Source organism: Calcarisporiella thermophila (genome assembly GCF_041956535.1).
Source record: "Calcarisporiella thermophila strain CBS 279.70 unplaced genomic scaffold VTP21scaffold_9, whole genome shotgun sequence".
NCBI classification, from domain to species: domain Eukaryota; kingdom Fungi; phylum Calcarisporiellomycota; class Calcarisporiellomycetes; order Calcarisporiellales; family Calcarisporiellaceae; genus Calcarisporiella; species Calcarisporiella thermophila.
In genome coordinates, this window is record NW_027192199.1 from 477517 (window position 1) to 501119 (window position 23603).

The 23603-nt window shown below is 41.3% G+C and overlaps 11 protein-coding genes across 11 annotated transcripts; 6 read left to right on the plus strand and 5 right to left on the minus strand.

The window, feature by feature from the left end:
- Nucleotides 1-125: 125 nt before the first annotated feature.
- VTP21DRAFT_11558 (uncharacterized protein) lies at nt 126-822 on the plus strand (the record flags this gene model as incomplete). The annotated part of the gene is made up of 4 exons (XM_069391015.1): nt 126-272; nt 332-446; nt 511-702; nt 776-822. 4 exons carry the CDS (start codon nt 126-128, stop codon nt 820-822), a joined length of 501 nt encoding a protein of 166 aa, XP_069252189.1.
- A 2239-nt stretch (nt 823-3061) lies between these two features.
- Nucleotides 3062-5062, minus strand: VTP21DRAFT_11559 (uncharacterized protein; the record flags this gene model as incomplete). Its single annotated transcript, XM_069391016.1, has 9 exons — nt 3062-3201; nt 3270-3729; nt 3786-3869; nt 3941-4042; nt 4109-4208; nt 4275-4459; nt 4520-4657; nt 4749-4887; nt 4950-5062. The coding sequence occupies 9 exons, from the start codon at nt 5060-5062 to the stop codon at nt 3062-3064; spliced, it is 1461 nt and encodes a 486-aa protein (XP_069252190.1).
- Nucleotides 5063-5208: 146 nt separating this feature from the next.
- VTP21DRAFT_11560 (uncharacterized protein) lies at nt 5209-6850 on the plus strand (the record flags this gene model as incomplete). The annotated part of the gene is made up of 7 exons (XM_069391018.1): nt 5209-5355; nt 5413-5459; nt 5516-5637; nt 5701-5970; nt 6045-6157; nt 6221-6595; nt 6671-6850. 7 exons carry the CDS (start codon nt 5209-5211, stop codon nt 6848-6850), a joined length of 1254 nt encoding a protein of 417 aa, XP_069252191.1.
- Nucleotides 6851-6968: 118 nt separating this feature from the next.
- On the minus strand, nt 6969-8058 carry VTP21DRAFT_11561 (uncharacterized protein; the record flags this gene model as incomplete). Its single annotated transcript, XM_069391019.1, has 5 exons — nt 6969-7260; nt 7316-7491; nt 7552-7695; nt 7750-7831; nt 7895-8058. The coding sequence occupies 5 exons, from the start codon at nt 8056-8058 to the stop codon at nt 6969-6971; spliced, it is 858 nt and encodes a 285-aa protein (XP_069252192.1).
- A 170-nt stretch (nt 8059-8228) lies between these two features.
- On the plus strand, nt 8229-9118 carry VTP21DRAFT_11562 (uncharacterized protein; the record flags this gene model as incomplete). Its single annotated transcript, XM_069391020.1, has 6 exons — nt 8229-8322; nt 8385-8435; nt 8502-8617; nt 8691-8866; nt 8927-9044; nt 9110-9118. 6 exons carry the CDS (start codon nt 8229-8231, stop codon nt 9116-9118), a joined length of 564 nt encoding a protein of 187 aa, XP_069252193.1.
- A 130-nt stretch (nt 9119-9248) lies between these two features.
- Nucleotides 9249-10186, plus strand: VTP21DRAFT_11563 (uncharacterized protein; the record flags this gene model as incomplete). Its single annotated transcript, XM_069391021.1, has 6 exons — nt 9249-9279; nt 9339-9658; nt 9724-9798; nt 9856-9957; nt 10017-10063; nt 10123-10186. 6 exons carry the CDS (start codon nt 9249-9251, stop codon nt 10184-10186), a joined length of 639 nt encoding a protein of 212 aa, XP_069252194.1.
- Nucleotides 10187-11146: 960 nt separating this feature from the next.
- Nucleotides 11147-12395, minus strand: VTP21DRAFT_11564 (uncharacterized protein; the record flags this gene model as incomplete). The annotated part of the gene is made up of 4 exons (XM_069391022.1): nt 11147-11485; nt 11543-11704; nt 11765-12268; nt 12348-12395. The coding sequence occupies 4 exons, from the start codon at nt 12393-12395 to the stop codon at nt 11147-11149; spliced, it is 1053 nt and encodes a 350-aa protein (XP_069252195.1).
- A 1072-nt stretch (nt 12396-13467) lies between these two features.
- On the plus strand, nt 13468-16924 carry VTP21DRAFT_11565 (uncharacterized protein; the record flags this gene model as incomplete). The annotated part of the gene is made up of 3 exons (XM_069391023.1): nt 13468-13651; nt 13719-16436; nt 16506-16924. 3 exons carry the CDS (start codon nt 13468-13470, stop codon nt 16922-16924), a joined length of 3321 nt encoding a protein of 1106 aa, XP_069252196.1.
- A 225-nt stretch (nt 16925-17149) lies between these two features.
- VTP21DRAFT_11566 (uncharacterized protein) lies at nt 17150-18147 on the minus strand (the record flags this gene model as incomplete). Its single annotated transcript, XM_069391024.1, has 4 exons — nt 17150-17509; nt 17571-17800; nt 17863-18015; nt 18081-18147. The coding sequence occupies 4 exons, from the start codon at nt 18145-18147 to the stop codon at nt 17150-17152; spliced, it is 810 nt and encodes a 269-aa protein (XP_069252197.1).
- A 173-nt stretch (nt 18148-18320) lies between these two features.
- VTP21DRAFT_11567 (uncharacterized protein) lies at nt 18321-20586 on the plus strand (the record flags this gene model as incomplete). Its single annotated transcript, XM_069391025.1, has 9 exons — nt 18321-18411; nt 18477-18601; nt 18674-18933; nt 18996-19100; nt 19187-19337; nt 19411-19646; nt 19726-20125; nt 20186-20386; nt 20461-20586. 9 exons carry the CDS (start codon nt 18321-18323, stop codon nt 20584-20586), a joined length of 1695 nt encoding a protein of 564 aa, XP_069252198.1.
- Nucleotides 20587-20967: 381 nt separating this feature from the next.
- On the minus strand, nt 20968-21282 carry VTP21DRAFT_11568 (uncharacterized protein; the record flags this gene model as incomplete). Its single annotated transcript, XM_069391026.1, has 1 exon — nt 20968-21282. One exon carries the CDS (start codon nt 21280-21282, stop codon nt 20968-20970), a length of 315 nt encoding a protein of 104 aa, XP_069252199.1.
- Nucleotides 21283-23603: the final 2321 nt, after the last annotated feature.

The window sequence follows — 23603 nt, forward strand, 5'->3', positions numbered from 1 at the left end:
TTAAATGTGAATAATAACCTTACGCGAAAAAATTTACCTGTGACGCGTAAAAAGCTCCGTGACTTTTCTGTCATTTTTATATTTCTTTCTATTCAATTGAATCAAGAAATTCATTTAGCCAAAATATGAACTTATATACTACCCCACGATCAAAGGCACGTAGACCTCCGCCGAAAATTGAACTTACTGAGGATCAAAAAACGATGATTCGCGAGGCGTTTGAGTTGTTTGATGGGGATAAAGATGGCGCTCTCGATTATCATGAATTGAAGGTAATAAGTTTTATCGGTGTAAATCAGGAAAATAACATTAAAACCTGAATACTCTATAGGTGGCAATGCGTGCACTCGGTTTTGACGTGAAGAAGTCAGAAGTGTTAAAACTACTACGGGAACACGATAAAACAGGAATGAGTTTAATGGAATGGGACGATTTCAACAGAATAAGTTGGTTTATTTCTTTTGTCTTTGGATATGCTCACATCGTGCTTATAATTCTCAACTATATTAGTGACTGAGTGGATATTGGCGAGAGATCCACTCGATGAAATTCGACAAGCATTCCGACTCTTTGATGACGATAATACAGGAAAGATATCCATCCGAAATTTACGCCGCGTTGCCAAGGAACTCGGCGAGAATATTGACGACGAAGAATTGCAAGCAATGATTGATGAATTTGATTTAGACGAGGACGGCGAAAGTAAGTGGATGTCCTGGTCATGTATCGGCCATTCATTCCCTATTTACATATCATTTCTTCACCTTCCAAATAGTTAACGAACAAGAGTTCATTGCAATAATGACAGACGACCGGACCTAGCTACACTTGCTAGCATTTTTTATCAATTTGTTTTGTATATCCATACTCTAGTTTCCTGCAAAATAAGTAAAATGCTCTTAAATTAATTGGTAATCTAAAAATTAGCCACCTATGTGTCAATTATATTAAAGTTCTTTTCCATTCATCATTTTGCCACCTTATTTAACCACCTCACCATTTTTTTCATTTGACAAAAATTTTCAAATTCTATAAACAATTCAGCATTGATAACTTTTGAGCATTCCTGGAAGAAAAGCTTCGTGAGATCTTTCTAAAGATTGTTTTTGATATACATTCTTTTATTGAATCTACTTTTGTTATATAATTAATGATATATTCTACAAAGGGTAAAAGCACCTCAGAAAAAAGACAGAAGCCGCATGCTGCTAATAATCTACAAGAATCGTTAAAACTTATTAAAGGCATGTCTCTTCTGCATTAAATGATTTGTCACCACACTGGCACAGCGAAGGTTTATTCCTTCGACTATTATCTTTACTAGAGACATTCAATATTGAACCTTCGCTCGTCTCGTGCAGGTACTTTTTAATTGGTACTTGCAATCGGGGTGCAAAATGTCCTTTCTTACATGACAAGAGCATACGTGCTGAAAGTGTAATATGCCAATACTATCAAACTAATGAATGCCGCTACAGAGACCGTTGTATAGTTTGGCACACTAAATCGCCGGAGAGAACATTATCCATCAAAAATAGCTTCAATAATATAATAACTTAGAGCATGAAACCAGATCACTCTTTTCCTCTCCTGAACTAGAAGCCAGTTAATGCTCCACTATATCCCAAATGAAGAGAAAATTTCAACCACACTCACCCAAAGCAACTTTTCTCTTGCCTTTTCCTCTTCGGTGGATGTGGTAAAGGGAATATTTCCTGCATCTCTGACGTAGCTCTTGGATCTGGTAGAAGAGATAGAGATGGGAGATCCTGGTCTAGCCGGATCACTTTCTCCACAATCAGAGGTCGACTTCGACTCTTATTCACATATCCTACAGATGTCGCTTAATTCATCCTTTGAAGGTGTAGTAAAGAATAAGGATCCTTGTAAACCGCAGTTGTCTAGCGACCTCTCTTCATTTGGTCAACAACTTAATAGTTCAATGCGTAATCCTCTCCCCTCTAATACAACTAGCAACATGTCTAATTCAATACTGCGCTATCACGATCAGCCATCACGATCAGCCATCACAAGAGCATTGCAAAACTAGTTTGGATGCAGCATTACTACTACTGATCCAGCTTTGATGAACTACAGCGGCTCTTATACGATGCCCTATGAGGTCCACTATTTCCATCCCGCTTCTCTATTTTACTTTGGTGCAATGTTGAATAGTGCCTTTCAAACTCCTAATTCCCCTATATCATCTGCCAAGTTTAACATGGAGGATACACTAACAAATACACTGGAGCAATATCAAATGTACTCAATTTTAGACTATTTTTACCAGGATACATATCCACTCATGACCACCACCAACATTGCTTCTTCACAGCATAAAGACCATCAAATATACGATCTAGCCTTAGGTAGAGAATCTACATTTGTGCCTACATCAACCACAGAGTTGCTGCTAAACAGTGCAAACTATGCTGCTGTAATTATGCTATCATTTTCAATGCATTTGCTTTATTAGATTCCCGCTAACTGGTTTACTCTACCATCAGCAAAAACGTTTCCCAGCAGATAGCCTATATAAAGTTCAACGAGAACTTTCACTCGAAAACGCATATTACTCATTTTGACGACCACAATTGATATAAGCAGATTTTCCTAATCGCCTTTCATTTATTCCCATGCCAATATGTTTAGACTATTCATGATATACAAAGCAATATGATTTATAATTTATTGGAATGCTTTGACATTTTGCTTTACAATTGAATTAATTACTTAAATTCAAAGAGATAATTCCCTTGGCAAATTTGTGAATTTGCGGCTTCTAAACCCGGTCACTAATTTTTTTTTTGCTTCCAAAATGCCATTTCAACCATCGGTTTATTCTATTCTCAGAAGAATCTAATGATATAGAGGAGAGTAAAGCTTCTCCCGGTAAAATAACAAAGAGGAAATTGATGTAATAAAAGGAGGCAAAATGAAAACGTAAAGCAAATAATCAAAGCGCGTAAACAAAAAAGAAATGCGAATATGCCTCAAAAAATATTTCTAATCAATACAGTTCGCAGATTTCAAAATAAAAATATGAAAGAACTCCGCATCACTATCCCATGCTACTATCTAAATAACTAAATTCGCCCATCATCGCGGAAGCATAAAAGTCGTCAGTTTCCCTCCCGTATCCTTCCTCATAAGGTTCTGGGACAGCAAGTGATTCAAATCTATGACTTGCCGAATGCCTCTCTATTGAAAAAAATATATTGTATGAGACAAAAAAAAAAAAAGAGAGTAAGAATGCATTAAAACCATACCGTTTTCAAATCCTTTTCCTACGCACTCGTCGCACAGATCAACTTCTTCCCCACGCGGGCAATCCGAACATTTATATCTTATTCCAACAATAGGGTCACTTCCACACATATCGCAACAAAAACCATGGTGCACAATTAAGCCTTCTTCCTTTCCAACCAAAGCGGCAGTATCTGGTTGATTAGATATAGTAGAGGGAAATGGCATAGCTCGCTTTATCTCAGCGTCATCGTCGTCATCGTCTTCCGGCATTAGCACTGAGGGAGCTGCCTGATAATTGTTATAATAAGTGCCCGAGATGCGAGTTTTAGGAGGACCACAAACTTGCAAGCGTGTGGTGCCTCGATTAGAATTTGAGGAAGTCTCAGGAGTGGAGGTTCGGGAAAGAGAGATAGAGCCATTAGAGCGAGCATGAGATTTAGAATTAGTGGGAGTTGAGGATGCTTTGTTTGGAGAGTTGGCCTAAGAAAAAAATAGTATAAATTATGGTTTCTTTGATATTGTTAGAAATAAATTACCGAGTGAATATGTGAGGATTTCCCAGGAATCGGAAGTCCACGCTTCTCAAGTTTTGCAAAATATTTCTGTAACCAACTTGCCACCTTGTCAAAACATTACAAATCTAAATTTTAATACAATTTCATACGAATAAATATATTCATTTTTTTCATACCTGTCTTGGTGTTCTGGTTCCAAGTGCGGCAGAAATTTTATTATATCGGTGTTGCTGAACAGGCTCTTCAGGATATACTTCAAGTAGTTCAACTATCCGCCTCTGAATGGTTGAATGAAAAATAAAATCCAGATTAGATTATGTTATAAAATAAAGTAACACACCAACCTTTTCTTCCTCTGACCATGGAATAATATGCGTTGTTGTTTTAATGTTTCCATTCATTTTTTGCGAACGATTCTTATGTGATTCAGGTGATTTTCCCATACTTTGAAGAATGAATCCGCTGGTTAGTCTGGTGAGTATAAAACTATACAATATGAAAAATACCAACCCTCCTGAAACTGAGGATTCTAATCTTTCATTAAAACCTCCATATGTTATATGATCTCCATTTACTTCTGGAATTTTCGGTGTGCCATAGTTAGCTCCGGTCGTACGGCTTGCTGGTGAAGAGAGTCCGGTGGAGGGCGGATAGAAACTAGGAGATGCGGGCGGAGGCATAGAAAGAATACTTTGCTAAAATTATAAGAAAGTTAATAATATCCCCTATAAACGATACTAGAAAAACGGACTGACTCTATAGGGAGACTCGTACGGAGAATAGCGTAGTGTAGATTCAAGTCGTATCCGCCGTTCAGGTATATTAAGGTATTTTTCCCAGTTAATATTTGGGACCGCGATTACACTCTGTAATTTGGGTGGTTTCATGTTTTTCTAATAAAAAGAGTACATTATTAGCTGAATATCTCTAGTTGCAAGTTAATCGATAACATAACAAATAAATGTAAACCTTAGAGATGCTTACACCATGCCTAAGTCTCTCCACAAAATCAAACGGCTCCTCCAACGCTTCCTTCTTTAGAGATTTCAGTAGTTCCATATCTTTTTTCGCTTGCTCCAGCTGTCGTTGCAGTACATTTATGGCCCGATTTACCATTTGGTAGCTATATCCATATATATATAGATAAGAATTAACCTTAAGTGTTTCCTTTGCAATTCAATTTACTCGTCATTCTTATTGAGCATTTGTTCCTCATTTTCTGGTAGAGAGGATGGAGAAGATTGTGTGTTTATATCTTTCATATCTTGTCCCCGAATACTATATAAATCGGTTGCCATGTCATGTTTTCTCTTAAAAGGATCTCTTTTATAATTAAAAAAAAAACTTCGCACTTCGCTAGGGAAGTCATAAAATAGAAAGGCAGTCACAATTCAATAAAACAAATTCGTTATCCTGTTCCTTCAACTACAATCAACTCAAGTAAATGTCAGACAAAGATTCCACAAGGCGCAAACCGGAAAATAATGATCCAGCAAAACCAACGCTCGGAACCCTTCATAATGAACCACCTCCAGCTGGGAGATTAGGATCGTTGCGCGGGGGCTCAGCGATGGCGGGCGGACAACGAAAGGTAATTTCAACCAAATAGTTTTTTTTTACCGCGTCATTTAAAAGGAATTTCTGGTAGATGAAATTCACGCCTACAGTACCAGCAAGACGAGTTAAAAAGGAAGCGTATGTAGGATCTTTCGACCTGTCTTCAAATTTCAATTAACTGAAATCACATTTAGAACTCCCTCGTTGCTGGAGGATGCTATGGCTAAATCAAAGACCGAAGAATCTGCTGGGCGGGGACGTGGTGAAGGTAGGGGACGTGGGCGAGGCTCAGGACGTGGACGTGGACGTGGCAGGGGTAATTTTACAATTTATATAAGCTGGTTTTATTATTCCTGATTCATGCTTTTATTCGCCTTAGGCCGCGGCATAGAGCCAGAAGTGGTCGCATCAGGTCCTTTTTCAATGGGCCCAGCCGCTTCTACTACTGCTACTCGACGTGCTGGTGGTGGAAGTGGTGGTTTGGCTTCTTATATAGGTGGGACTGGACGGCAGAATGAAGACGAGGACGGCTCTGCAACTATTGGAAATGAGATGGATCCATGGGCCCCTGTTTCAATTAAAAAAGACCATGATATGCCAGTAAACAGTGAAATCAAATCAGAAATTATGGAAGTGGATGTCGCAGAAGGTAAGAGTTAGTTTGCAAAATCAATCACTGCCTATATTTATCATGAAAAAATTCTTAAAATCCTTTAAAAATAGCCGAGAAAGCGGTGCCGGAGCTTGCACAAGATAAGCTGAACGAAGATAAAAAGAGTGGGCTAGATAATGTGACGGATGAGTTTGTGAAAGGCCTAGTTTCTTATCTCAATGAGGTTAGACACTTGTACTGTTTTATTTTAGCTATAGTGAACTTATATTTCTATTGATCAATTAAGCAATCGGCAGCAGATGATCGTCTTCTATTTTTCCAATTCCCCTCTGTATTCCCGAACTTTGAGCACGCCCCCATAGATGAAATTTCCACAAAAATCAAGCCAGATCCTGATGCTCTTGAACTGACTTCTCCAGACACAAGCGTATCTCCCCAGCCTGGAGAAGGCGAAGTTAAGGTTAAAAAGGAACCCATTGAAATAACGATTGATGATTTGACCAAAAAGGAAAAAGGCCTGGTGGCTGTGAAGAAGGAGCCCGGTTTAAGTGAGAACCAAGAACGGAGTGATAAAGGTGAAGCAAATGAAGGATTGGTTGGAAAACTAGTAGTGTATGCATCGGGTAAAGTGAAGATGAAGTTTGGTGATATCATCCTGGATGTATGTAGTTCCTAGTGATCAATGTATATTTTCCTATATATATTTAATATTTTTGTATTTTGTATCATCTCTTAGGTTACGGATGGGGCAGATTGCTCATTCCTTCAGCACATTGTAGCACTTGATGCAAATAGCAAACAAGCATTTGTTGTGGGGTCCGTTGGAAAACGTTTTGTGTGTGTGCCTGATATTGACATGTTGTTGGTATCAGAGAATGAGAAGGAGCTTGATCAGGAAATGAAGGAGGAGCTTTAAATGATCTTGTGTATTGCCTTTTTTAAATATATTTTCCACTTGTAAGTTTTTTACAATTTAATTATAAACACTTTTTTCGCATAGAGTGGTATATAGATATAAAAAGTATTATATCAATTTATTTCTCTGCAGCACTCTCTTTTGTGCTTTCATCGCGCCGATTACCATAAGTAGCTGTCAAGTACTGCTCCATTTCCTCCACACTTAGAGGCAAATTCCTTTGTGGTAACCTCAAATACAAACGTTTTAATCGAATTGCAATGACTTGCATGTCCTCTAAAGTTGTATCAAACACCTCCCACCAGGGAGGATTTGTGGGCAATTTTACTCCCAACTCTCTTGCAGCGAGCCAAATGACAGCACTAGCTATTGTCGGGGGCTGATAGCAAACATAGATATTCGTCCTGAGTCTAAAAGAGCAAAACTAAGCAAAAGGGAAAAAGGGATACTGAAAAGGAGACCTACCCATCGTTCAGATAATTCCATGCTCGTTGTGGTAGTTCCTTGTGACTCTCGAGTTCAAGTACTTGGAGGTAATTGAACATAAGTCCATAAGGCAAGCGGACGTGAACGTCGAACCCAAGGCGCTTTAAAATATGCATCTCTGACACAATCATTGCATTTTTCATATCATAAAATATCTGAGAATTCATATAATGTTTCAGCAAACAGCATTCACGTCAGCGAAGATTAGGAGCTACCTGAGAGAATTGATCCATTGGCTCCACCGCTGGAACTTTTTTTAATCTCCTTATTAAATAATAGTACACATTTATGAGATCGCGGATTCGCACCATACATTCCTCTATTTTCGAAGCAAGAAATAGCGACCCCATACCGATATCCTACTTCAAATTAGATTATTTGAGAATTAACTATTCACTGCAAACACGCGCTACCTTTATTCCGTACTTTCTCAATGACGCCATGTAAAAGAAACGCTGAAACAAAACTTGTGCTGTTGCCATCGCAGCCTGTGGTCTACCGAAATCAATTAATTTTTATTTGTTTTCACGATAACAAATTAAACATCATTTCTCTTACAATCTCAACAAGATCCCTGCCGACTGTATAAGTTCACATCCTATATTTCTTAAATCATCCTCAAGGTCCTCTGGGATATCGTCACGTCGTGAGGGCGTGATCTCGAGTTGCTCACGACTAACAATGGCATTCTGTTCTATGACTAGAACACGATCCCCTGCCATATTCCTGCTAATTGGTCAATAGAACTAGATATCGGTAGAATCATAAAGGTCTTATGCAAAAATGTGACTGGCAATTTTTTCTATTCATCTTTCCGTTCTCTCGGGAATTTTCGCTTGGAGCTCTCTTCCTTCTCCACACTTTTACATTCCCTTACTAAAGATTAGACAACATGTTTCGGATAACCACAGAACTTTACGATAAAATCAAATATTTTGCCAAATTTCCTCAGATGGGTGTCTCATTGCGTCAAATGGTTATGTTTGGTAATGCGCTGCAATCAATTACGCCGGCAGCATGTTGCTCTTAACAATTTTGTCGTTTTTAGGACAAAATCCATCTCAGGGAACATTGTTACGTGCAAGCATGTATTTACATGGTGCGTTATGACGGATTTATCCAATAAAATCAACTAAAATTAACCTACTATCTGCGCTGCCTATAGAAGAGCTCCCAGTCCGGCTTGCCCACCGGGTAAAAGAACTCGATGAATTGCCGCATGGGCTCTCCGAGATGCCTTCCATCAAAAAGGTTAAAAATTGGTATGCACAATCTTTTCAGGTCAGTTTACTATATACCTACTGTATTAGCATGTTCAATTGAATTTTATTTCTGAAATCGTGCTCCTCTGCAGGATCTCATTGAACTCCCTCCCCCTGAGCTCTCACAATCAGTCAAAGAAGTACTTAAGAGGGGAGCACCGAACGGAGATGGAGAAACAGTGCATTTACCTCCTAGCATACCTAACCCTTCTATCAAACAGGGTACATGTAATGGATCTACCTCGAAGTCACTTTCTTATAAAAGAAGGTAAATGCAAGGTTGCTTGAAATATTTTTGTCGAAATTGCATCAACACATATTGGAATAGATATTACGCTAATGTGGAAGATTTTGACTGGCCACGCGAAGTTCATAACTATAATGATAAACTTACCAAAGTGATCGAGATCATTAAACGCCGACATGATCCTGTGGTAACTACAATGGTAATCGTTAATCCATACTTGAACACCATCAATCTCTAGTATCTAATCAAAGGCACATATTATAGGGTATTTGATTTTTCATATTACTGTTTCATTCTTTTTACCAATAATTTACCTTCAGCCCAGGGAATTCTCGAGTATAAAAAACATAAGGAGAAAGATAATATAGATACCGATATTCAGGCTTTCCTTGACCGCTTCTACATGTCACGTATTGGCATTCGCATGCTCATTGGTACGGGTCTCTATATTTTCATTCTAATGCTTTATTCATAATTTCAACCTCTCATCAAGGTCAACATGTGGCGCTTAACCGGGGTCCGCAACGCAAAAATTATGTCGGCATCATCTGCACAAACACAAATGTATCCGAAGTCGCACAAGAGGCGATAGAGAATGCCAAATTTATCTGTGAGGATTACTATGGACTCTTCAAGGCACCAGAAGTACAACTCCATTGTCCCAGCGACCTTGAGTTCATGTATGTGCCGAGCCACTTGAGCCACATGCTTTTTGAGTTATTAAAAAATAGCATGCGCGCCATTGTGGAATTACACGGAACAGACTGCGACGAGTACCCGGCAATCAAAATTATTGTTGCTGAAGGAAAAGAAGTAAAATGCTTTACAAATACGTAATATTTACGAGAAAAGTGAAATCATATTTGAATATGTTGTAGGATATTACGGTGAAAATTTCAGATGAAGGAGGAGGTATACCGCGATCTGGCATTCCACTCGTGTGGACCTATATGGTAAGTAACGCAATTTTCTAATTGCCTTTATTCCACAATAATTATTTTTTCTTGCAGTATACTACCGCAGAGGCTCAAGATCTTGACCCTAATTTCAACAAATCAGATTTCAAGGCTCCGATGGCTGGATTTGGCTACGGCTTACCTATTAGTAGATTGGTAAAGATACCTTTACTTCCTATGAATAGACAACATCTCTAATAGTTCTCACAACTTAGTATGCACGATATTTTGGTGGTGATCTCAAGCTAATCTCCATGGAAGGGTATAGATACAAATGTTATTTTTATCTCCACACATCCGCTAACAGTATTATGTAAATAGATATGGAACCGATGTATATCTTCATCTCAATCGACTGTCAAACAGCGATGAGCCACTACAATAATAAGTAGGATTGTTCATAGACGATACTATATATCTGTTTTGTTTTGTTTTTATTATTATTATTTCTTCTATTTCTTTTGTTATTTTGCCTTTTTTCTATAATCTGTATGATAACGATGCCAAACAAAAGATTTAGATCTCCGCCTGGTTAACCTATTCATATGAAAACCTTGAGCAATTATGTAGCTTAATGTTTTTATTCTTCAGCTGAACTGTGTATCAATAGATTTGGAATGAACTGCTTCTAGCTCACATTAATTCGGTAAATGTTCTTTGCATAAGCAATTAGTGCTTGTTCAATCTTTATCGACTGAGTAATCATTTCAAGCTCCTCATAAAAAATTTATGTCAGATATACTGTACTCAAACACAATAGCATAAGCCAAACTAAGGCATTTCACTTCAGGAAGGACAGTGCTATTCTCACACTGTGTCAAAGCCAAAGTCTGCGAAATTGAGGTGTGACCCACTACTGAGTGTGCAATATCCTTTCACCGAATTACTAAACTACTGTAGCCTTCTCTTATCAAATGCTTGTAGTACAAAAGAGGTGAAAATCTAACATCTAGCACATTAAATTATTCCAACTCTCGAAAAAATTTCTCAAGTGCTTTGAAAACTGTCATGAAATATGGTATCGAGAAGAATATCTAAGGTACAAAATGACTGATAGTTGCAGTTTCCTAATACTACAGGCGTAAGCTAATTCCGCCCAAGCTTTTAGTACTAAGTATTAATAATTCTATGCAATAATCTTCTAAGCTAATCCTTATCTCTATCTTATCTTTAATTTGATTATGGTAATAGTCCAAGAAAGAAAATTATTGGACTTTATTGGAAAAATATAATTCACTGTGTCGCCGAAATCTTTAAATTTTTCAAGGGATAAGATAGAAATGTATAAGTTTTAGTATTTAGGTCAAATGAATTACCAAAGAGTTTTGAAAAGCAATATACACAATTAGCCTGGTGGTAGCATAGTGGCATCCACCTCTGTCTCTTCATCACTGTAAGCATGCTCATCTTGTGGTTCATACCGGTCATGCACTGGAGTACGTGCCATTGCCATCATTCCACTGCGCGCGCATTCAAGAATACCGAAAGGCTTCACTAGTTTTATGAAAGCATCCACACGAGAGGATTTGGCACATAGTTCTATTATCACGCAATCGGACGAGACATCGACAATGCGACCGTGGAAAAGGCGTGCGAGTTCAGTTAGTGCATGGAGATGAGATGAGACCTTTCGAAGGACATCGCTTGGGGCTTGCTCAGCCAATTCCTCGTGCCAAGTGGGATGCTTAAGAGTTAAAGTGTCAGTGAGCTGTGATCAATGGGTTTGAGTATGTTTATTTACCTCTTCCTTATGTTTTTGCCCGTCGACCTCCTCCTCAGAGAACAGGTGTCCATCAATCTGCTCTTGCAAGTGCTCAGGTCCAAGGACTGATACCTTGATTAGCAACAGCTCTCTTTCCACAAGCTTGGTTCGGCTGTAGTCCATGACTGCCCAAACCGGGACCTACTCAGAGCAAAACAATTTTAGAGTTTTCAGGACTTATTTACAAAAGGAGATACTCACAAGATCTTCTAACTGTTTCCTTGCTTGCTCCACTACACCTCCTTGTCCCTTAAGCACAATCGTCATTCTTCCCAAATCTTGTACATCGGTTTTGGATCCCACCATACTATCGATATTGAACCCGCGCCCCGCCAAAATTCCTGAGACTCGGGCAATCACACCCGATTCGTTATGCACCAAGCAATTTAACACATGTCGTGACTCCGGCTCGGTCGCGGTTGGAGTATTGTAGAGAATGTTCGTTACAGCTTCTTCAGCAGAAGGAGTTCGGCTCCATGCAGTTAAATGTGGAGCACGTTTTTGGCGTGCACGTCGTCGATTATAGAAAATGGTTTCGAGGGGTGCTCCCCTGGGTACATCCGATTTAGTTGTGGAGGGATTTTGCGTGTTTGAAGAATTGTCATGAGAACTGGATGAATGCGTAGAGTAAGAGGCAAGAAGAGGAGTGATAGGTGAGCGTCCGGGATACTGATTCGATATGGGCGCAATATCCTTATATCTGCTCTATTGTGATAGAAAAGAGTAGCAAAAAAGAAACTTAGGGATTAGCACTCAAATCCCACTAAACAATTGAATAACCTACCAACCCGACCAGCCTCCTTGGGAGGGACGAGCGCAGCGGGAACACCATATTGATGTCTTTTGGGAATTGATTTATCCTTAACAGAAAAGCGAAAACTTAAGAGAATCCTTATATCTCTAAAGTCCGCAGATAATCCAAAGCACGTGCTCATTGAATTTTTGGTGTGTCAGTATGATAAAAAAATAATAAACAATTAACAGATCAATCGTCAATTTAGATTCCCTGTGGCTTCCCTGCTCCGAACGAAGCACAGTTATCTGGCCGCATTCTGGATAACGTTTTTCCGCATGGTTGATGCGACCTTCTTTTAAGTTTCATTATTTAGAATTGCCCGAGAATATCCCGAGTTTACGTGTTCTCACATGAATCATCCTTCAAGAGCAAGCATCTAACCTCATCTTTGAGCATTTTCCTGTCGAGCTTCTCTCGTAATCATAATAGCACAATTTCAAGTTGAATGCAGACAAATGCTTCTTTCCTGGCTTTGATCGAGGATTTATCTAAACTCTATTTAAGCCTATGTTTTGTGTGTTTCGAGGACTCCAGGAATGCGCGTATTTAGTAATACAGAAAAACAATGCCTTAGAGTTTATTTATCGTAATACCATTTTTCTAAGAGAATGGCCAGAAAGAGGCCAGTGCTAAGTTTCAATACAATTGATGGACTGTGATAACGATCTTTCATAAGGAGTATATCTCGGCAGTTTCATATATTTCAATTCTGGTCTCTGGGACATTAAAGCCTTTATCGATTAACCCAATGCTTAGGGTTATAAGCATTCATTTATTCTCAATACTATTACAGCTTTATACTATTTGTCTTCGCTTTTATTGCTGACTGGATATAAATAGTATATCAGTTTATATCAAGTTGAATCGGCTGGTGGCTTAGCGATCACATTTCCTTGACTCAAAAAGATTTCATTTGCATCTTGTGAGCGAAATTGGCTTACTGGCTCCTGAGCTCGAATCTGTTAGGTGCTGGGGGCAAATAAAAAAACTGCGTTTCTAACACATTTCCTTTGTCTTCACTTTATCTTCAGTAAAATATTCTTTTTATCCCCACTCAATTCCCGCTTTTTCTTCTTCTTTCATCAAATAATTTTTGTGATTTTTTAACATGGTTTCATCAACTACCCGCACTGCCAATATTGTAGTTTTGCCTGGTGATGGTGTCGGTCCTGAGGTGACTACCGAGGCCATTAAAGTGCTAAAATTGATCGCAGAACGAAGAGGGCAGAACCTCGGGCTAGACTTTCAGTTCGTTGAGGATAAAATTGGAGGTTGTGCGATTGATGCACATGGTATGTATACCACCTACTTAACAAAAATTTTGCCTTTATCTTACCTGCTCTTTCTACTCCTATTTAGGCTCCCCACTCTCAGATGTAACCCTTGAAAAATGCAAGCAGGCGGATGCCATCCTCCTAGGTGCTGTCGGTGGCCCACAATGGCCGCGTCCTATCGATCCCTCGGATCCTTCTAAAGGTCTAACTCCGCGGCCTGAAGAAGGGCTCCTTAAGCTCCGAAAAGCTCTCGATCTCTACGCAAATCTTCGTCCAGTTTCTTTCGCAAGTGATGCTCTCCTACGTCTGTCACCCCTCAAGGAAAATGTGGTACAAGGCACAGAATTCGTCTTCGTCAGAGAGCTGGTAGGAGGAATATACTTTGGACAGCGCAAAGAAGGTGATGCAGATGGAAAAGCTTTTGATACACTCCCATACTCAACCGAGGAGATCCAGAGAGTCACTCGACTCGCAGCATACTTGGCTCGAAAGCAAAGTCCTCCTGCAACCATTCATTCAGTAGATAAGGCCAATGTTTTGGCCACTTCAAGACTCTGGCGCAAAATAGTGACCGAAACCTTGCAGAGAGAATTTCCGGACGTGCCATTTGATCATATTCTCGTGGATGCTGCAGCAATGCACATGATTTCAAATCCTAAGAAGCTAAACGGCGTAGTGCTTACGGAGAATATGTTTGGAGATATCTTGAGCGACGAGGCGAGCGTCATCCCTGGAAGCTTGGGACTACTTCCGTCAGCTTCACTAAGTGGTCTACCCACTGGCCGCGGCCCATGTGTCGGATTGTATGAACCAATCCATGGGTCTGCACCCGATATCGCTGGCAAGGGAATTGCGAATCCTATCGGAACCATTCTTTCTGCCGCTCTGCTGCTTCGATATTCTCTTGGTCTCGAAGCAGAGGCAAAGGCTATAGAAGATGCCGTTCGTAAAGTGCTTGATGATACTGACTTTGGAGGGTATGGAATTCGCACAAAAGATTTGGGGGGAGAGGCAACAACGCAAGCGGTTGGTGACAAAATAGTCGAGGTACTGGACGCAATTCTTGAAGGGATCAATGCTGCTGAGCGAACAGGCACGCTAGTAAAGCGGCCTTTGCTAATGACTCGCCCCCCTGGCCGGCGCCCCATGACCCTATGTGAGAAAATTATTACGCATTCTGCAATCGGATTGCCGACGCCTGGACACGTCTCACCTGGTGACATGGTATGCGTGAAAGTGGACTGGACGTTGGCATCAGAACTGACCTGGAAAGGTATGGAGAAGACTTACGATGAGATGAAACGTCCCGGCGTGTATCGTAATGACCGCTTTTGGCTCGCAATTGATCATACCGTGGATCCCCGAATCAACGACCAACCCAAGCCAAGAGAGTTGATCGCCGCGTCAGAGAGCTTTGCGAAGGAAGCAAAACTGCTTGATTTCCATCGTCCGAACTACTCGATTTTGCACACTGAGTTCTACCGAGAACGAGCTCAGCCTGGTCAGATGATTATTGGAGCTGATTCACACAGCTGCTCGGCAGGTGGACTGGGTAATTTCGCTGTGGGTTTGGGTGCCGCTGATGTTGTGATGCCTCTTGTTACTGGCGAAACTTGGTTTAAAGTACCAGAAACAGTTGAGGTGAAGTTCGTCAACGCACCACCATTTGGAATCGGAGGAAAAGACGTCATCCTTTATGTCCTCGGAGAGCTTAAACGCAACACTGTTGCATTTGAGCGAGCAGTAGAATATACAGGGCCTGGGCTCCGATACCTAAGCTGTGATGCACGCTTTGCAATTGCAAACATGACGACCGAATTTGGTGGAATTGCCGGAGTAGTCGAACCAGATGAACAGACTGCCGCGTTCATCGCAAAACGTAAAAACCCTGCTCACAAAAATTCTGCTCTGTATTTCAAAGCCGATCCCGATGCCCAATATGCCGAGTCACACGTAATAGATCTGTCGAAAGTGGACTCGCTAGTAGCCATTTACCCTTCGCCTGACAACGTTGTTCATGTGGATGAGGTTGCTGGAAAGATGAAGCTCGACGGTGTCTTTATTGGCGCGTGTACTACTGCGGAAGAAGATCTAATTCTCGCAGCACTTGTTCTCGAACAGGGATTGAAACGTGGTATGGTGCCTTCCATCCACGGCAAACGCAAGGTCACCCCTGGCTCCGTTCCAATCATCGCTAAACTCCGTCGTCTCAATCTGCTTCAGATCTACGAGGCGGCTGGTTTCGAGATAGGTGCTCCTGGCTGCTCTTACTGCATTGCAGTGGCAGCAGACAAAGCTGATGAGGGTGAAGTTTGGCTATCGAGCCAGAACCGTAATTTCAAGAACCGGATGGGTAAGGGGGCAATTGGCAACCTTGCATCTGCAGCCACCGTTGCAGCGTCATCCTTTGAGATGAACGTGCGTAACCCCCGTGACTTGCTTGATGCCATTGATCGTAAGCGATACGAGGAGATGCTCGAGATTTGGCTCGACAAGGCCGAGCCGGTGGTTTACTCTGAACCTAACCCTGTTCTTTCAAATCCGGCTGATTCGTCGCATGGCTCTGAAGTTGCAAACACAGTGGCTGCTGCCGCAGCCGATGAGGGCAGCAACTATCTTCCTGATGTGGTTTCGGGTAAAGTGCAGCTCTTTGGTGACCACATCGACACCGATGCTATCATTCCTGCACCTTTCATGCCCGGGAAGGATGACGAGGACCTAGGGACTCACTGTTTCGAATTTTTCCGCCCAGAATTCCGGGAGAAGGTGAAGCAAGGCTTCGATATCGTAGTTGCAGGTGTTGGTAAGTGAAGAAAGATTTATTGATATATCCTTTGGTGTGTTAATGTACTAATTTAAAATTCTATTTTAGGATTTGGCTCTGGTTCCTCTCGTGAGGAAGCACCTCGTGCTCTCCGTGGTATCGGCTGTAAGGCAGTAATTGCTAGGTCATATGCTTACATCTATGGTCGCAATCAGCCAAACATGGCTCTTCTTGGTATCACCGTCACCGATGACGAGTTTTATAAGCTTGCTCAGGAGGGCTCCTCGGTCACGATTAATGTGCCGAAGCGCACCGTCTCAGTTGAAGGGCGCGAATTTCCCTTCCACCTCTCTCACATGGAGGAGCAGCTGATCCGTGGCGGCGGTGTAACGGCTATGTTCAAGAAGTATGGAAACAAGTTGTTCAGAGTTGCAACTGCTGGCGCGGCGGCCTCTGCGGGCGGAGGTGCGGGATGTGCAACCGCATGCGAAACGGGAGCAGAAGAGCAGAAGACGCTTGGCTGGTAAACTCGGAACTTGAACTCCCCATTTCCATCAGATTCAACAAAAACAAATAGCCAAAATTTTAATGTGTTCATACAAAAGGGTTTGTCCCAATTTTCGATTTTCAATAGTAGTTGGTAAAACTTTTTCATGTTCAAAATAAACTAGCATTTCTATATTTGATATTCAACTCACCACCAAACAAGTTGCGAGAATATGGGGGAAAAAGAGTCTCCTTGGGTATCAGCACTAGTGTTGCAGCGAGGGAGGCAACCAAATCCCCAGTTCTTTTCTCAATTCCTCTATATTCTGTTCCATTCTTTCTTCGAAATAGACGCACAACAACGGCTTGCAGGCAGAACCGCATTCCACGGCCCAGGGCACATAGTGTTGAAACAATCGCGAGAGCTCTTGTTGAGACAGCCGCAGCGGGCCAATAAGCGAGCTCATTAAGGTCATAGGAAGCCCGGTTTGAGTAAGCTCGAACCATTTCAGCGCTATCTCTCCCTCCACCGTAATGGGCAGTCCGGTAAGAGTGTGAGTGAAATCGTGGGTTTCACGGTAACGACGCATTACATACGCAAGCTCTTCGTTATCCACATAGTGAACCTATCTCAGACTAAAGTATTAGCCCACTAGCCAGTGATCAAAATGGGTTCAAAATAGCCACCTTTGTCCTGGTGTCCGGCGATATTCCTTCCTCATCCATAAATCGCACATATTCTCTGCCGAATGTACCATCAGGAAGTTGCCGTAATCTATCAAGATTAATGGTCTGCGAATTGACAACTGGTCGCTCCCTCAATACCCGACGACTTGTAGTATCAGAAAGCATTTGGTCTCTTAGACGAGAAAGGAAGATGCCTCCTGCCGTGGTTTCTCCTAATGCAGCCACCATGTCTGGAAAGAAAATTGTTCACTATATTGCAATAATGGAATGGAATAATCTTGATGCTGCCAACCTTGACGCGTAGGATCGAACAATGCAGCAAAACCGGCTTTTACCGCAAGTGCAGCCTTTTCGATTGTGGTTGTAGGGACATGTGTGTCATACAATTTGTCCAATGTTGATTTGGAAGGTGTCCTCATTTCTTCTTGACTTTGCCACCTCGCACCTAATGAGAATCGCAGCTAGATGATAGATAGTAAATTAAGCGAAGTGAGGCTAGATGAAAATTACCCAGGCTGCTAAACGCACGTCGGGAGTGTTCAAACGCACAGCGCCTTTGTAAAATTAATCTTAGCATAATGCCTAATATGTTTTATCACTTGAGCATCATTCAGAAACTTCCTCAGCAGCAACATTCGATTTGATTTGATTTGCAAATTTGATAGTCACAAAAAGTTGTTTACTCTCGATAATTTCATTACTCTACATTCCTCCTCTGCTACCTGTAAAATTCAGGAGTTTATACCGATCATGACGGAACCATTAGGGGAGGGCTTTGCCGAGAAAGTGGATAGAGCAATTCAAGAAGAAATAGAAGAAGATTTGAACCAGGAACTATCTGGTATATAGCCGGGCTATTTGCCTCAATTAAACAGGATCTAACTCTGACTATTCCGTTATCAATAGATAATGAGCTTTCTGGATCGGAGAGACATCCTGCTAATGACAAGCAAAAGAAGAAGAAGAAGAAAAAAGTTCCCATGCCCGAATCGGCCCCCAAGTACATGCGTGGTCAGCCGCAATCATTGAAGGTATTTCTATAGCAGTCTATCATTTGATCAATTATTATGACTGATCTGTCGAACCTTGGATGAATCGAATAGGATATCAAAGATAAAAAGCTCAAAGGCAATTTAAAGCGCCTCGAAAAGCGGTATCGCGATGCGGCCTATAAAGCAGCGAGCTCTGAGCTACTTCTCACTGAAGAAGCTGGTTATCTTGAAGCCGAAGGAATGGAACGCACTTACAAGTTCACGCAACGGGAACTTGTCGAAAATCTGGACATAAATAGCGCAGGAAAATACTTCAATCTGAAGCTCGATACATTTGGTCCCTATTCTTTGGATTATACCCGCAATGGAAGGTAAATTATTCAATCTTTAAATTACAAAAGCGATGTTTTTTTTCTTACAACACAGTGTATAGACACTTGGCTATCGCAGGTAGAAAAGGTCACATTGCAACCTTTGATTGGCAGTCTGGGCGGCTGGGCTGCGAATTGCATCTAAAGGAGACAGCAAGGGATATTAAGTAAGCATTAGTGCGATGAATATATATTCCGGTATTTTTCAGAGCTAACTGTTCTTTTTACAATTAAAAATATAAACAACTTAAAGATGGCTACATAATGAAACATTATTCGCGGTTGCGCAAAAGAAATACACATATATCTACGATCATACCGGGCTTGAAGTCCATTGTCTAAAAAAGCACATTGAAGTGAATCGCCTCGAGTTTCTCCCCTACCATTTCCTCTTAGTGTCCGTGGTATGTGTGCGGTTACATTTGCTTTCATTGCTCAAATTCTGTTTAATAATTCACTAAATTAATTCCTCTTCAGGGTAATGCTGGCTACTTAAAATACCAAGATACATCTACTGGACAATTGGTTGCCGAGCTGCGAACAAAACTCGGCCGCTGCGATGCAATGACTCAAAATCCGTACAATGCAATCATCAATCTTGGACATGCAAATGGAACAGTGACAATGTGGAGTCCAACCATGTCGGAGCCACTTGTGAAGATGCTCTGCCACAAGGGACCCGTACTCTCACTGGCAGTGGATAATGGGGGACGGTAAGTACTGATTTAACTATTGTTTCCATAACAATGCAATTAGAGTTGGGTATTTTTTTTGTCCATACTTTCTTACTAGCTATTTAGCAACCTCGGGCCTGGACGGGCGCCTCAAGATCTGGGACATTCGCACCTATAAACCACTTCAAGACTACTATATTCCAACCCCAGCACAGTCACTCTCTATCTCTCAGCGGGGGCTTCTTGGCGTTGGGTGGGGCCCGCATGTCAGCGTATGGAAGGATGCATTTGTGTCCAAACAACCTGGGCCATACATGACACATCTACAGCCGAGTACACAGATACAGGATCTGCACTTTTGTCCGTACGAGGATGCTCTCGGATTTGGTCACAGCGGGGGGATTACGAGTATTGTTGTCCCTGGAGCTGGAGAACCTAACTTCGATGCGTTAGAAGCAAATCCATTCCAGAACAAGAAGCAGCGGCAAGAAGCCGAAGTTCACAGTCTTTTGGACAAGGTATACTCTACTCTGCTAGTGTTCTCGACACCAGCCTAAGTTAACCTGCTTCTTTTACAGATACAACCTGAGATGATCATGCTGGACCCCAACTTTATTGGCACCCTACATCGCGATCGCCCAGCTAGTCGCCAGAAAGGTGAAGCAGAGGAAGAGAAGCCTAAGGAAAAGCTTGAGATTCGTTCACGCACGAGAGGGAAAAATTCGTCGTTGCGACGCTACCTCCGAAAGAAACAGAAGAATGTGATTGATGCGAAGAAGGTAAACAGGCAGCTTCTTCTTGGCTAACTAAAAGCATATGCATTGATTTACTGATATCATTCCTGATTTTTTAGATGATGGTTCAAGAGCGGCTGCAAAAAGAGAAAGAGGAGCGCCAAAAGCGCGTTCGAGGAGAGATGGAGAAAGATGACAAACCTTTTACAGCGCTTGATCGATTTACAAAAAAGCAGAAAGCTTGAATTTTTTTCCGATTATGTCCATTTGACTCTCTTTTTATTGTTTAATTTAAACACATCGGTTAATATTTCAACTGTTATCATCAAAAAGAGAGCTCGCCCAAATTGATGGCATCCATTGGTAGAAAAGAACGAATATAGATTCTGATTTCTAAAAGGTAGCTCAACTCGGAAAGGGAATTGATATCAAGATTATATATTTCTGTTAGGGTGGCTAATAAATATATGTCCATCGTAAATACAGAGGGAGAGTTAAAAGGAAAAGGTGAAATATAACACAGAAGAAGCTCACTATTTGCACACATGCAAACAAATATAACCACTCATTTTTGAGGAGGAAATCATTCGAACTATTGCATCAGTGATTTCAAAGGGGTGATTTGCCTACTGCGACTTAGCATTGCGCTCTTTCTCCACCAACTCTGAGCTCAACAATTGCGCAATATCCTCAATTCCTTCGAAAGTAAGATGCTCTTCATTGCGCTTGGCATCGAGCTCGCCCTGTAAGTTGAGCTCTACATCGCCTTCGAAGCTCGTTTTTGTTTGGCCACGCTCGGCCTTGAGGCGGTGCAAGGCAAAAGCCGTGCTGGCAAGCAGTGATTCTTGGTTGGAATATGATGTGTGAGAATATGCGGTGGATTGAATGGGATGATAGTAACGAGAATGAGTGCGAAGGGAGTGACGGAAGGAGTTGAACATCTGCTGAAAGGCTCTGATAAAAAAGTAGATAGGGAAAAACACGCGTAAAGAGATAAAAGGGAAGGGAGATAGTGTGAGACCAGAACAGTGGGATAGAAAGAAGAAAAAGGCAGGATGGGAGCTGGTTTACCGATAAATAGGCGAAATTTTAGAGTAGATAAGAATCCGGACCGATCCTATTGGCCGATAGCGATAGGTGAGGAGGGGTCATGTGCTATCCTGTTGGAGATTCACATGCTTCGAAGGAATTGTAGCCTACCTTATCTCTACCCTAATAAGGCAAGATGGACAACACAACTTGCCCTGACGCTATTGGATGCAATGTGACTCGCATCTCTCTAACTGATGCAACAGATTATCATTCCGCCCGCATCTGTCTTCTTTCTTGGTGTAGACCACGCAGTCCCATCTCCCCTGCCATATTGCAAGCTAGATTGCGTGCAGCGTGCCTTTCTTGCTTCTATAGTAAATGGCTCTGACAATTGCACTGCAATGTTTAAACCTGGACTTGAATGTCTTGGCGAGGAGAAATAATGTCACAGGTGTAGGGATTAGAGGCAGATGCTCGAGAAAATGAGAAGAAATAAACTCAGACTACAAAGTGGTAGCATCAGCGGAGAATGTAATGGCCTATTCTATGTAGATGGGTCGAATCTAGTCAAAGAAGTAATAGATCTTGGCTCCAGCTTTATTATGTATGAGATACTGCATGTTTACATGGAATTAACTTCAGTCAGGATGCCGCTATTTACGCGAGAGTAATAAAAAAACTTACTCGAAATTAGGCCAAGGCGGACAGATCCAAAAGGATATCGAAGTAAGAGATAAAAAGGATTAATAGCCTTTATGCAGATTTCAGCTGCATCATGATGCATTTGTTGTTTATCAAGGATTAAGTTTTTTTTATAGATTAGGTTCCCTAATAGTTAGAGTCCAGTAAAAACTGCTTAGAAAACTTTAGCTTCAGGTTAGATTTGTAAAGAATGCAAGCCGTTTTCCCTTGTCAATCATGGGTTTCCTATCAATATAGCTTCATTTATACAAATAATCCTATTAATTTAATGACTTGCATATAATTATTACTATGGGCAACTGTGTGGGTTATTTTTTCTGCCTCAAAAGATAAATCTTGACAGATCTCTTTAGCAATAATGTAGAATGGCTTCTTTCCTCACCTGAGACACGTATTCCAACGTCCACTTGGCAGCTTAATCTGGAAGGAATGAATGTAGAGATTATGACTACGTCATAATCGCCCAGCTAATGCTTGACAGTATTCTATACCCCATTAGTTTCCTAGTTAGGTGAAGGTAACCTATTTTAGTAGACACTATAATTGTTAATAAATAATTACTAAATTTCTATTTTATTGAATCCTTGACGTGAGACAGTAATAAGGGCAAGATATCCACTATAGCCGTGTTGAAATAAGGTGTTTTCTCATACATTATATCTCTTAACCTTTCCCATTGATTAAAGGGTAACTGAGTTGTAATCATTTAAACCGTCTAATCGAACCGTTGTCCTTGTCAAGCAAAACCGTGTCTGTAATAACCGTTTCTCATCAAGTTCGTCTTCGAAAACGTTACTATCTCTTTGACGAGTTTTTGAACAAATTTGATAGGCCATCCGCAGGATTTCCAATTCTCCTGTACTGTTTCGTGGTGAAATATTACGGTAAGAGGAAGATACTTCGTCTAAACTTCTTCTTGCTGGGTACCCTGAGTGTAAAAACATCCTCAGCAAGGTCGAGTGTTCATTGCCAGCTGTTCCAGATCGGTATTCACGTTTTTACTTTTCGACCCTTTCCGTCCTGGCTATCTTACGTTTTACTTTCACTACTCGTCCATCCTTGCTCTACTATCGCTCCTAACCCATCACCACTTGTATCTGTAAACTTCACATCGACGGCTCCCTTCCATCGTATTGCTCTTTAGTACCAGCTCCGCTCCGCATCCGATCAACTCTTCCTGACAGTGCTACTCATCGTAGTCTCTAGAGTTTGCGGTTCCATTCGGTACCCTTCAAGCAGCTAATTCAGGGCGTAGATCATACACGAAGAAATAGATCCTCATTTTCCCCTGAATGCCCAATTCCCGAACGTTTAATCCATGACGCTACCCTCCACTTTACCTTCCAAACTCCCGAGTTGCACTCTTTTGAGACTCCTCACAGAGTTTTGCCCAGGTGCCCACTTTTGACTCGTTACGTTGCTTACCAAGTTGCTGCATTCCAACAACGATCCCACAACATTGCAAGCGACTTCTTCTGACCAACTTTGGCTAGTGTTTTACTTGATTTAAAACCTCGCAGCCAACTCA